Source organism: Marmota marmota, unplaced genomic scaffold (assembly GCF_001458135.2).
Source record: "Marmota marmota marmota unplaced genomic scaffold, marMar, whole genome shotgun sequence".
NCBI lineage: Eukaryota > Metazoa > Chordata > Mammalia > Rodentia > Sciuridae > Marmota > Marmota marmota.
In genome coordinates this window covers 8,828,764-8,843,046 of record NW_025999941.1, presented here as the reverse complement: position 1 = coordinate 8,843,046, position 14,283 = coordinate 8,828,764, and the positions used below count along the sequence as shown (strand labels likewise).

Below are 14,283 nucleotides of genomic sequence, written 5' to 3'. Positions count from 1 at the left end.
TTTTTTTTTTTTTTTTTTTTTTTTTTTTTTTTTTTTGGTACCAGGGATTGAACCCAGCAGCGCTTAACCACTGAGCCACATCCCGAGCCATTTTTTAATATTTTCTTTAAGGACAGGTCTTCCTAAGTTGCTGAAGGCCTGAATAAATCACTGAGTCTGACTTTGAACTTGCCATCCTCCTCTCTCACCCTCCCAAATCACTGGACTTACAGGTGTGCACCACCGTACCTGGCTTTAATTAGATTTTTGTGCCTGTTAACCAACTTTTTTTGCGTGCCCCTCTACCCTTCCTAGCCTCTGATAACCACTATTCTACTCCCCATCTCTATAAAATAGACTATTTCAGCTTCTACTTATGAAATTATATAAGAAGGCAGACTCTAGGATAAGGTCTGGGTGTTTCTGATTATTAATAATGTAGAACAACTTCTCCCAAAATAGTTTATGGATTTTAAAGATAGTTGAGTGGAGTGGTTCAGCCTCCTCACTCACTGTGTTGAGTAACTGTGGGTGAATCACTATAGCAGAGACATTTACTGGGCATCCTGTACCCATGAGTCCTTTCCTCATTCCCAGCCCTGTGAGTTGGGAGCTCAAAACTGGTTCTGGACAATGGGCTGTGAGGGCAACCAACCCAAGCCATTTCTGGTGGAAGGACTTAAGAGCTGGATCAGACTGGATCCCTGAATGATCACATGGAGCAGGTGCCCTTTCCCCCAGCCCTTGCTACCTACCAGAGTACCTTAGACATACAGTATATGTGACAAATGAAACTTTTGTTGAGTCATTCAGATTTATAGTCAGATATATTCTTATGACATAACTGCCTACATGAATAAATTAATTGATTTTAACATGCCTTGGTGTTCTCATACTCGAAATATAAATGTGTTAATAATTTTTCTTAGATTTTTTTGAATTAACAAATAAAAATTGTATGTGCCTGTGGTATACACTCTGGTGTTTTGAAATATGTATAAATTGTGGAGTGGCTAAATCAAAGTGATTAATATATGTATCACCTCACACACATATCCTTTATTTGGGGTGGGGGAACACTTAAAATCTATTCTCGGCTGGGCATTGTAGCACATGCCTGTAATCCCAGTAGCTCAGGAATCTGAGGCAGGAGGATCACAAGTTCAAAGCCAATTTGAGCAACTTAGTGAGGCCCTGTCTCAAAGTAAAAAAAATGAAATGGGTTAGGGATGTGGCTCAGTGGTTAAGCACCCCTGATTCAATCCCTTGTAGCAAACAAGACAAAACAAAACAAACAAAACAAACAAAAACAAATAAACAAAAAATCCTATTCTCAGCAATTTTCAAGTATACAATCCATTTTTATTTTTACTAATTATAATTACTATGTTCTACTATAGATCTCTTAAATATATTCCTTTTGTTTGACTAAAATTTTGTATCCAGTTCTTCTTTTGGTTCTTATTAAATTAACTAAGGGTTAATGAAATGGTACATATTAGGTACCTACTTCAATACAGAGTCATAAGTGCCTAATGACCACTGTTAGAGTTTTATATTTTTGAGTTCCCTATGGTGTGTCAGAAATAATATTTGGGGATTATGGGGAGAATTAACAGGGCTTCATGGTGTAGTAAGGACTTCTTTTCATTTCTTATTTGACCAAGAAGGCAAAGCACAACAGGCTAAATGGCAGTAGAGTCCAGACTCTTGGATTTCAAATATAGCCTCTGCCATCTACCAGATATATATAAGTTGCCAAATATTTCTGTGTGATCTGAATCCTGTCCTATCAATACACATGTTGCAGGCATGAAATCAGACCCTGCAAGTAAAGCGAGTAGGCAATGCTTGGTATCTGTGTGTCCCCAAGTAGTCCCTTGTTTTATAAGATCTGTGGACCTGTCTTCTCTCCCTCTGAGACTACAGGCTCCATGAGAGAAGCCTTTGATTCTAATTTTACCTTGTGTGCTCTGACAGAGCTTGGCCTCATACATTTCTCATAGCAGGTGCTCCTTTGATGTTTGAAAAATAAGTAAATTGATGATTATTACTAATAAAGGTAAATATGTCCTGTGTATTTACATAGTCTTGTATAGGTCTCCTAAACCATCCTTCATGAAAGTTTTAGTGTTGAACTTTAGTAGAAGAAAGAGACTTAGGGGCAAAGAGTTTGCAGATCTAGGCTCCAGATGTGACTTAAGAAAAGGTTATTTTAGTTTCAAGCAACCCAAATTTCTCCCTACAATTTAAAAAAAAAAAGAATATTTTAGAAAGAGAAAGGAGTGGCTCAGAACCCTGAGTGGGAAGGGAAACTCTGGTCTCAGGAAGGACAAGGGGGATGTATTTTGTTTCTCTTTTCCCTCTTGACTTTTCTATATGTATCATGACCTTCTTCTTCTTCTCTGTAGATAAGCCTTGCCTACTTTGATACATAGGCAGCCAGAAATGGTCACCCTATATTGTACATACCCATCCTATATGCAACACACATGGACAGGGCATACTATTAGAAAGGAGAATTGATGTTTCCTTCACTTCAGATTGACCAGAGAATCTAAGTTTTGTCTTCAAGTCTCCTTCTTCACCCTCAAAAATGGTAATATCTCCCAGCCTGGGCCAGTTCTCATCTAGTGAGGGCAGTGGTAAACTCATAGAGAAAAACCTCAGGTGCTTGAGGGGCTCAGCACTATGGATGGGGTGGGTGGGAAGTTCTCAGAAAGCAGGTGCAGAGCCAGGTGAGTAAACCTGTGCCCATCTTGCCTTTTGCTGGGCTTTATCTTTTATTTTCTGCATCTATTTGGAACAGTCTTTTAAGCACGTCTGGATTTCCTCATCTTAAAAACAAAGGACTGTATAGAAGGTTGTTAATGTTTCCCTGAAGCTCTAAGATAACACATTCTACAATTATTTTATTTTATTAGTTGCCTTGCCCCAGGAAAGGTATCAATAATTCTGTTTGTCTCAGAGTAATGTGTTTGGCTTCAGGTCAGGGGGAATTATAGGAGGAGCACAGACAAGGGACGGGGAGACTGGGTAGATCCCAGGGTTCCTTTGAGTGACAAGGCCCTCGTGTGAGTTGGGGAACTTTGGCATTTGAAAACCTTGAGTGAGCTACACTTTCCCCCATAGTTTTCCTTGATTCTGTGGTCTTGAAAAAAAAAACAAGTTCCTTTCCATTTTTTTTTTAATTTTGAAAAATTTTGTTGTTATTCCTGCCACACCAGATTGCAATCCTTCTCATCAACTGGTTTGTATTTTGTCAGTCATGGGCTGTTGTTTTTACCACTGCCTATGTCAGGCTGATGAGAATTATTCAAATTGAAGTCTTGTCTTAATCAACTAATATTACACCACAATTTAGTTTTAGTCATTGTTTATAAGAACCTTCGAAGCATCCTTTTGAAGACGATTTAGCCAACTCAAGGCCTGGCTATAGAATATAGCCTTTAAGATTCATAAGTTCTGAGGACAGCCTTGGAAAATCCAAGGAAGTAATAGTAGCGGCTTAGCTGGATGGGCCATTGAATTCCAACGAGTCCCTTCTTCCAGTCCAAATCCAGTTGATTTCCTTCCCTCCTAGACTCAGTCCCTCTCAATCTTTTCACCTTCCCTACTCTGCTTTTCTTCTAAAGGGCGCTGGGAATAGAATGTCATTGTCTGACTCTCTTCAAAGTAGCACTTGCCGTCCAAATATTCAGTTCCAGTCATCTGTGCCCATGTAAACACTGGCTTCACGTTGTATCAGTTATGGGGTTTTGTCCACGTAACATCGGTAAGCAAGTATTCGCCTCTGGTCATTAATTGAGTCATTGTTTATAGTCTCAGATTGTCAGAGTACAGAGGCAGCACAACATTTTTCATCTCAAGTGACATGAGGTCCAGAGCCCCACCCCTCGCATAGTTTCATCCTGACTCAGTCATGGTCTTCAGTGAAATGAAGCGTCAGCATTCAGGGACCAGAGCAGAGGCCATGTAGAAACCTGTTGACTGATTGAGCCTCCTGACCACAGAACGACCCTGGGAAGGAGCAGGAATGGTTAGAGCCATTGTGGCATCCCTGGATCAGTGGTCAAGGACCTGCTGTCTGTGCAGAATTTCTTTCTTGGAACTCTGGTAACCATGGAAACATCATTAGCCAGCCAGCGGACTTAGATGCTTTCCTGTAGAAATGGGCATCTGGGGGGCCTTCATACCCCTAACAGGAGTATTCTGCCTCCTCTGATCCGCTAGCAAAATCCAGAGAGGCCTGAAGCTCAACTGTTTGTTTCATTTTATGCATTAAGTAGGCTCTATCTTGAGGGAACCAACCCAAATGAGGCAAAACAGCATGATCTTTTAAATATATTAAAATGATCCCTGTCACTGTAGAATGGCTTGTGGAGTTTAAAGTGCTGCATCCATACCATTGCATAAGCTAGGGAACTGGGAAAACAGAAAAGAGGGGCCAACTAGACCAGATATTTCATAAAGCCATGATGACCTTCTCTAATGTTCAGTGTGCCAAGATTTTAAACAAGCACTGGCTGATCCTCCTTCAAAAATCACAGTTAATAGAGTGTTTTCCAGCTGTGCAAATAAAGAAGGTGCTCTGTGTTTGGGTTCTCAACCAATCAGTCATCATAGGTCCAATGGAAATGGCGCACGAGTCTCTTTTGGTTGTCTGCTGAGCTTATTTATCCCTTTTCGATGGGTTAGAGGTCACTCTGTCCTTATTTGAAAGAGAACTGGTGGTCTGAGCCATCCTTGAAAGTCCAGGTCCCCAACCTTTATATATATATTTAATCACACTAAGTGTGACATTTCTTAAAAGATAACTCCAAATTTTTTGAGAACAGAATGGTTGTAGGTGAAGGTAGAAGAAAAGTGGTAGCTATTTCAGAACTGGTGGATGAAGGCAAAAATGGCAGTTATTCAGATACATTTGAGCAGTTCTTTGTCTATGTTCCTTAGAACGTGGGAATTTGAATGGGATGAAGATGGTACTGTTATTGTTGTTAATGGTAACTAAGGATGACAACCTGATTACTAAGTGCCAGACAGGGTACAAAGTACCTTTGTGTCATGTCTCCTTAGGCTTTGTAAAAGCTCTATGAAGTGCACTTTAGAATCATCTCTATATAAAGAGATGGAAAGTGAGGCCACGAGAGATTAACCAATGGACCTCAGTGGACCTCAGTTGCTCCAGGTTAGCAACGAGCAGGGAACAGAGTGAGGATTCAGGCCTAGGCAACCCAAAGCCTCAGCCTGAATTCTTAGCCAGAATGTGAGGCTGCCTCTCCTTGGAGAAAAAGATGTTGTGATTTACAGAGGACTCTTAGGTGATTCCCCTAATTAGGGAAAATCTAGGAAAACAAAACTAGCGGGGGAGAAAGACTTTGACATGCCATAGTTAATAAAGTCAGAGCTGGAATTTATTCCCAGCTGGTGTTTTCTGGAATTGGCATGGCCTCACCTTGCATTGCTGTTGTTCAGTTCTGAACATTTGACAATTGGAAATATTAAGGTGACGGAGGCACAGCCACAGAGCTATAGGAATAAGCCCACCTTGCTAGCTCCCCAAGCATCTACCTTAGGTTGCTTGTTTCTTCTCCCCACCCCAACCCCTTCTCCTTCTCCACCTCCTTCTTCTATTTTTGAATGTGGAAATTGTACATCCATTGATTATTCTTTAATGCTTGTATATATGTTTTATATAATTAACTTTGATATCAGAAAAATATATGAAAATGTGTCCATTTTAAGGAGGAAATAGATAAGTTGTCCAATAGAACTTTTCTCTCAAGTATTGACTTTTTCTTTTTATCTTTTAATATAATTTCTACAGTGTAATTAGAGATTATAATGTAATAATTACAATTTAATTATTACAATGTAATAATATTCACAAAGGGAAAGACTTGTGCCCAAATCTGAGCTCCAGTTGATTCTGATAGCTTTACTCAGGAGCCCAGTTCTTTCTCCCATGGAGACCACAAGATTCTCTGCCCTAACTATCACTCTCTCCTTGCTTTCTTCTTTCCAACGACATGGACTTGGGGTCTTTGGCTCCCAAGAGATAACGGCCCCTTTGATTGTTCTTTATGAAGATCAAAAAATATATGGAGGTGGAAAGCTGTTTACAAATAGCCCATCTTTCTAAGTAAAGAGGTGCTTTTCAGTCATAAGTGTGTGTGATGCTAACAGAGAGAAAGGAGAGGAAAAGGAACATTGGGACAGTCCTTCAAGAGTACTGTAGAGGATACAAACCAGCAAGATCACAGTATTACCTCCACTGTCCCTGTGGATGTCATTTCCATGTTGGGGCCCTGAGGCTGAGATCTGCACACAGGCTCTCTGGTTTTCAGCCTGCCTTGCTCAAGAAGGGGAAAAGTCTCTGCAAGCATTCAAAGGGAGCTCTACCCCTCACACCAGAGGTAGAATGAGGGCCTTGCCATGTGAGTAGACAGCAAGATCTACTCGCTGAGGACAGACAGACTCGGGGAGTCCTCAAATCTGTTGTCATTTCAAAGCAGAGTATCAAACGATGCGTCGACAGGGCATCCCATGCCAAAGCAGCTTTTAGGCAAGGGTCTCAAGAAATGTTGAAGTCAGGGTGGTGAAATCTCAGCCATCAGAGTCTCGGGCTGCATATGGTTTATCACATGGAGTCGTTGTAACCCAGAGTTCACCGAAAGAACTCTGCAAGGGAATAAGGTAAATAAATTGATGTTATGTAGAAAAATGAGTAGACCATTTGTAATAGGTGGCTAATTTCAGCATTAATTACTCCTTGGTAATTACTGAACGATTGCTGATTCTATTTTCTTACATGATATATGATGTCCAAAAAGGCACATTAGAGAAGAGAATAAACATTCAAGAGCTAGTATTTAACAGGAAAAAAAAAAAGAAGAAGAAGGGAAAGAGGAGGAAAGGGGCCAACTCAGAGAACACACAGAGAAAACAAGGGAAGTATATATGGTTACAGCCAAAGATTCCAACCCTTAGCGATTTCCTATTATCCATCATTCGTTAACTACATCCATACATTGGTTAACTAAAACTTATATGAAAACATTTAAAAACAAAAAAAAGGGACTCTTTCAGAAACATTTTACATTTTAATGCATCAGGATCAAATTTGTGTAAGCTTTGCAGCATATGTTATTAATATCATTTTTATAACTTCAGCTTTTCCTACCTTTTGTACGTCTGCACCCATGATCTATGTCCTGGACTTGGAGTAGACCTTTGGTGCTAATTATTGTACCTCACTAAGGAAACCCAGAGAACAATTGTTTTCTCCTATCTATCCTCAACTCTTTCCAGCTGCAGTACACAAATAGCCCACGAGAGGCGCCCTCCTGGGGAAGGAGGCACTCTTAGGTGCCATCTTCTCTCATCATGGGAAGAGGCAGTGCCTTCAGTAGTGGCTCTGGAAGCCAAGAACCTGGGTTCAAATTGAACCTGAGTCACATTACTAACTCACTGAGCTTTTCTTTCCTCCCTTATACATTGAGTACATGAGTTGTGCAGTTATGAGGTCCCAGTGCAAATAGGCGAGGTGAATCCCGGGAAGACCTCAGTGAAGCTTCCTGCATTACTATAGAGCCCCCACTGTACCCACAGCCTCCATTCTGGGAATATAAGAGTAGCACCAGCTGTTCATAACATTTCACGGAGCTAATATTCCAGTGACAGAGAACACAGTAAGCAAGAAAGTCCGAATCTAGCAACAGACGAATAGACATTCTCAAGAAAAAGGAGGCAGGGTGAAGTGAGAAGGAGTGAGCTCAGCCAGGATGGTCAGAGAGCCTCTCTGAATTGCATCCACAATAATAAAAAGAAACCATCCTCGGGGAAAAAAAAAAAAAAAAAAAACTGGATAAAGGCTCTTCTGGGTGGCAGGTATCATGAGTGCCAAAACCCTGTGTGGGGAAATGATCTTAGCAAATGAGAGGAACAGAAAACATGGGAAACAAGCTGAAACCATGAATAAGGGGGAGGGAGGGAGGGGCTGAGGCCTCCCAGGTAAGCAGGGGCTCATTGAGGGAGGGTCCTGGAGGTCGGAGCAATACATTTGGATTTTATTCTAACTCTAAATAGAAGCCATGTAGGAGGATAGCCAGAGACAGTGATCTACTTTGTACTCTCAGAGGATCCCTCTCTCGTCTGAGGAGCTTAGACAAGGAAATGGGTTCAGGGAGGGACTATGGCTTTGTGGGGCTCCAGGTGATGCACAGTGGAATCTGAGTAGGGAGAAAGTGGTGGAAAGAGAGGGGGGGGAAGTGAGTTTTGGATACGTGTTAGAGTTGGGACCCGAGAAGCATACTGGTCAATGAGATATGGGGCAGGTTGAGGACATGATGGATATCAAGGTAATTTTTTATGCTTTTCGTCTATCTGGGCAGTGGTGACATTGCTGAGGTGGGGAAGACGAACTCGGAGAGGGACAGCCTTGAGTTGCTTTTGAATGTGTCAGTCTGAGATTCCTGTGATCCCCGTGGCGGGTCAGGTGTTCGTTTGGTTAAGGGTCTGTAGCTCTGGGAATTCAGCTTTCTGAAACTTTTCAGAACTTTGACTAAGATGAAGAAAGCTTGGTAAGAATGATTTCTCAGATCCATTGCCTTCCAAATGTCTGATTGCTTTGCCTCCCACTGTCTCTCTGTGCCAATGATCTGTCTCTCCCATTCTCCTTCTTATTCCCATCCCCTTTCTTCTCTCGGTCTTGTTTTGGAAAACCTGAATCTGAGAGTTTTACTGTTGGTTTTGAGGATTAGATATAAAAGTAGAGACCGTCAAGACAAACATCTAACAGATGCTGCTTTCACGGCACCCTTGGTGTGGAATCCCAAACAGGAATGGGATTCCACCATGTGGAATGTGCCTCCAAGCCCCCTCCTCCAAAACTATCAAACCACCGCCTCCTCTTACCAATTCCCCTCTTAGCTTGTCCTCTGTGTCAAGACTCTTCGCTTAGAGCCCAAGGTTTCCCTACTAAAGAAGAGGCAAAATATTTTCTTTCTTATTCAAATACTAATTGCATCTGCTGTGCATGGAAAGATGACCGCTGTGGGTGTGGCTGGTTACCTCTCCTCCCTTGAAAAACCTTTTCCCCAGGCCTATAAGAGAGACCAGAGAGGGGCACTGTGGGAGCCCCAAGAAAGGCACTCATAGGCCTCACTCCCTCCAGATCTCCAACTAGAACAGGCGCTCAGAGAGTCTTCCTTGGGGGCCTCCTTTTCCTTGCAATGGGCTGGGCTCTGGCCCTGCAGGAGGGTGGGGCGGGAGGAGTGATAATGCATGCTAATGAGCACTGTGCAGAGTTGTCAGCAGGAACCCTGAAGCCACATGGTCCGAACCTGTTTGGGGTTGGCACACTCAATTCGAACCAGCTGGCTTTTGTTTGGAAATACTCCGGGAGGGTCTTGACCCTTCCTGGACAACAGAAGGGCTGGTGTTTCCTTACTCGGGGTCTTGTTTTAGACACAAAGAGATTCTGTAAATGTTGTAGCAAAGTGCGGTGACAGATCTGGCTTCACAAGAACATGTACTCTTTCTGATTAACTTGGTAAGCAGGAGCAGGTATGGTCCTTATTTAGCAGCGTGAGGAGGAAACGTGAATCTGTGTTCATCTGGTGTCCCCAGCTGAAAGTCCTTTCATGATCACTTGCCTTTAGGACACAGTCTCAACTCTTCCCCAAGCTCTGACGTGCCAATCCCTTGCTCATTCTTTGATGTAGAAACACCCTATTTCTGAGCTCTTTTGCCCCAGCTATTCTGAGCTAAAAACAGTTTCCAGAAAGGACCTGACCTCTTGGTTTTGCTCTCCTGGTTTCTCCTTAGTCCCTCTTCTACCTCACTGATCCTCATTCCTCAACTCTCAGCTACACTGACCCTGGCTCAGGGTATCCGAATTCAATGGGCTTTCCCTGCTGTGTGCCTTAGTTTAATGTGGATTGTTCTATTTTGTTACTGCTTAGGCAGATCTGCCAGGCCCCAAGAGGGCAGGGACCTTGCTCATCTTGTTACTCCCCCCTCCTCCAGTGTTAGGCTGGAGAAAATATTCCATAAAAGCTTGAACAAAGGACTCCCTCCCAGGGAACCAGGCCTGTGCCCAATTCTTCCTCTCCTTTATAGCATCTCCCATCCCACAGCAAAAGCCCATAGAACTCCAAGCTTAAGAGGCCTATAGCAGGGCCCCATCACTCCAGAGCCCAGTGACATTCTCTTCTGCAGGACGAGAACTCTCTTCAGACTTTTTCTGCTGCCTAGAAACCTTGTCTACCCAGCATATTCAAGGGCAAGTCTGACCATCAGGGTTCGAGCAGGAATTTCAGCCTCAAACATACAAGGGGCAAAATTCCTAGAAATAAAAGGTAGAGATGAAGCCACTCTTAGGCCTGTGTTCAACTTTTTGTATTTTGCTGCTTGACGCTGGTGAAACATGGGCCAAAGACATATCCTTTGCCATCTACCGCAGTCATCTTACCTTTATCATGGGCACGGTCATCTCTGCTATGTCATGTCGTCAAGAATAAATGAAGCCGGCAGCGCTGGTGCACACCTGTGATCCCAGTAGCTTGGGAGACTGAGGCAGGAGGATCTCAAGTTCAAAGCCAGCTTCAGCAACTTAATGAGGCGCTAAGCAACTCGGTGAGACTCTGTCTCTAAATAAGATTAAAAATAGGCTGGGGATGTGGTTCACTGGTCGAGTGCCCCTGAGTTCAATCCCCAGTCCACCCCCCCCAAAAAAAATGAAATAAATAAGACAAAGTATATCAATGAGTGTTTAGCAAATGTTGTGACATTTAGTAAGCACTCAAAAATTTATCATAACTATTTTTGTTAAAATTACAAAAAATGAGATAGTCTTGAATACTTGTGGCTGGGAAATGAGTTCACTAATATGAAGAAAAAAAAAAAGGTTACAAAATGGTATTTGGAGAGTGCCCCCACCTCTGAGAGGTGGATTTCTGGTGGATTTATTTTATTCTCTTTGCTTGACTATATATTCCTTTTTTTCTTTTCTTTTTCATTGCTGGGGTTGGAACCCAGAGGGCCTCTACCACTAAATTACATCCTCAGCTCTTTTTATTTTTTTAATTTTGAGACAGAGTCTTGCTAAACTGCTGAGGCTGGCCTCAAACTTGCAATCCCTCCTGCCTTGGCCTTCCCGGTAGCGAGGATTACAAGCATGTACCACCACACCCAGCTTGATTACACTTTCTAACATGGACATACTACTCCTGAATGGATTGATGGTGGATATGGAGATTTAGCACTTTAAAAAGGAAAAACTTAGCCAGAGGGCATGAAGGCACACCATATGCATGCTCCCTGTTGCAGGCTTTCCTATGTGATACTAAATATGTCCTCCCTTGGATTTTGGCAGGATTTTTTACCCAGATCTCCACCTTGGCTGATGTGCAGGAAAATGTCATGGAGTACCTCCATGTGCTCAGCAGACCCAAAGTCATAGATCAAGAGCATGACGTGGTGTGGACCGAAGCTTACATCGACAGCACCGTGAGTTCTTGGGCCCTGGGAATGAAGCTGGGGTTGACCTTCATCTCACAATTAGAGAGTTTTCCTGTGTTCATTTCAGAGAAGCGCAATTGTATCATTCTTCCTCAATTATGGGGTTTGATGACATCTTCCACGTTTGGATGCACGGTTTGTGTTGTTTGCCTTGGCAAGAAAGGTTGGTGACCAATGTCTTGAGAATGCGACATGTGCTTCTAAAGGTGTCTGATCAGCTCAGACAAGTCATTTTTTGGCGTGTGTCCTTTCTTGTTCACCAATCCCCCTCCTTTCTGCAAAGATTCAAAGCACGTTCTTAGATTCAGCCCTCGTTTGTTACATGTGAGGCCCAGGCCTGGCAATGCATCTTTAGGTCTCAATTGGAAGGCGAATGCAGTTGGTTCCAAAAATAAATCAGAGCTACCACAGAGGTTGAAGTCGCATCTTCTTCCTGAGATGAAGCATCGCCGTGTGAGCTCTGATCAGGGGCTCATTCAAAAGCTGAATTCCAGGCAGAAGATGGTGAGGCTAAAGGAGCTTAACGTGAGGGACTTTGCTCCTTGGCCACTCTTCTTGTTATTTCAGGGTGATTTTTTTCACAGGGATGATGAGTCAGATGGGAGAGGCGTTTTTCAATTGCTGATTGTAAACCTTCTGGCAGGACCCCTCTGCTGTCATTTTTGTTGGGATTAACATCACATTAATCACTGTAACCCAGACACAGCTGTCCTTGGAGGGATCTTGATGGCTGCCAGGGATCAGCTTTTCTCTCACTGGGATGTTGTGTTCCTGCCATGTTTCTGGTAGTTGCAGACAAATCAAGGGCAGGAACAGTGTATGGAAATCCATGTTGGGGACACCTCGACCCCAGCCAGGCCTCAGCAGCTTAGCTACCTCAGACACACAGTAAGACCTCCGAGCTAAGGGTGTCTCCTGGTCAAGAAGGTGCACCCCTTCCCCAAGGAGAGGCACCTGGCCACAGGTAAATGCAGAGTACCCCTTTGGTAACTGGGGATTCCTTGAACTCTTATCAGTTTGAGAGTCTAATCCTAGTTTGATTTTGAATCATAAAAACAAAATAGCTAAGCTGTCCCATTTGTGGTGGCCCTGTATTACCGATAGTGACAATAACAACAGCAGTGATAGTTTTTCCTCTTGTTTGCTGTGATCAAGTGAGCCATAAAAATCCGGAAGGAAGAGGAGTACAGCTGACTAGTACTGAAGCAACTGAATTGCTCATTGGTTTTTATATGTAAACCTAGTGTCAGATTGGTCATTCTATTTATCAATATAAATATTTTATGTTATAACATGATATAAACAAGCATTTTGGTACTACGATCTAGAGAGAAGGAGTGGGAGGGGTACAGAAGCAAAGGAATTGGGAAAGAATTGACACAGGTCTGAATGACTTTTTCCCATTATTGTGGGGGAATGTAATGGAATTTGAGTCCAGAGGCACTGAACCACTGAGTTAAATTCCTAGTCCTTTTTAAAATTTTGAGACAGTGTCTCACCAAGTTGCTGAGGTTCTTGCTAAACTGCTGAGACTGGCCTTGAATTTGTGATCTGACTACCTCAATCTCCAGGGTTTCTGGGATTACACATGTGTTCTCCCACCTCTGGCTTAGTTTTGACATTTGAAAGCATGTGTTCTGTGCATTCAAAAATTAAAATTAGATAGCAAGAATAAAGGAAAACCTAAAAATTAAATGCAAATAAGACCACAAATGCCATTATATTTCAATTGAATAACAAAGTATTCCAGAAAAGGGAGGGAAAAAGGAAAAAAAAACAAAACAAGAAACTAACTTTTGGAATTAATCTTTGATATGTAGTAATATACAATATTAAATTCCAATGTCTCAGACATCTTGAACACAATACATCCACTGTCTACCCCTCAATCAATGGAGGACAAAACAAACTGCAAATAAATTTAAACTTCTTTTGGCTTCGTTTGTAGTAATATGGGTTTAGCAATTCTGAATCCTCTTTCTTGAGCATTTTGAGAATTGAACAACTGTGGAAATGAGTAAAGACAAGGCAGATGGTTCCCACGAGATTAGACTGGATTGAAGGTTTTAGAGTGAAATCCCAATTCTGTCCTTTGGAAGGAGCCAGAAGCCATGGCACCCAAGTAGCAATGAACTCATCCGAGACCCAGATTATCCTTCACTAAAGGGAATCAGGATTCTTCAGAGAAACTACTAATGCCAGAGCTTGATTAGGTAAAGTGCAACCTGCCCCCACAAAAAAATAAAGACTGGAGTATTTTGCAACAGAAGCTAAGGATATCCTGAAAATAATGTGGTCATGTCAAAAGGACATGGCAGACAGAGGAATCATCATAAAGGGACTCTCTTGATCAAATCTGGGACAAGCTACACCTCATAATGAAGAATGACAACAATGGATTATAACCTGTTGAATAAAACAGAAATGGATGTGCTCTTACTGATAATAGGTAAATAAAACTCAAACAGATGAATTTAATGGAGAACTGGGTGGGCAAGAACACGGTGTGACATGCCATCCAGAGTTAGAAAATCGAGAGTTAGAAAATCACCATTTTGTAACCATTTTAGCAAAATCTAATTTAGGGCAAAGGTTATCAATGGATGGTAAATCTAGGGGGAGTGTTTGATGATGAGCAGGATATTTTGGGGGGTCTCAAAGAGCTTTCCTAGAGATTTTGTGTTAACTGTGGGGGTGTGGGTGTACAGTAGGATCCTGTCTACACTGTCTAGCATAGTATATAGTGGGAAAATCCTGACAACATCTTGAGCAGGTCATCAA

The 14,283-nt window shown here is 42.3% G+C and overlaps 1 protein-coding gene across 1 annotated transcript in view; it reads left to right on the top strand.

Moving 5' to 3' along the window:
- Window positions 1-14,283, top strand: part of Cacna2d3 (calcium voltage-gated channel auxiliary subunit alpha2delta 3) — a gene marked incomplete at its 5' end in the record, with an annotated part of 864,940 nt that overhangs the window by 557,462 nt on the left and 293,195 nt on the right. Inside the window, one exon of the mRNA XM_048801015.1 lies at window positions 11,357-11,490. Within this exon, the coding sequence (XP_048656972.1) occupies window positions 11,357-11,490 (134 nt within the window). The remainder of the gene's footprint in view (window positions 1-11,356; window positions 11,491-14,283) is intronic.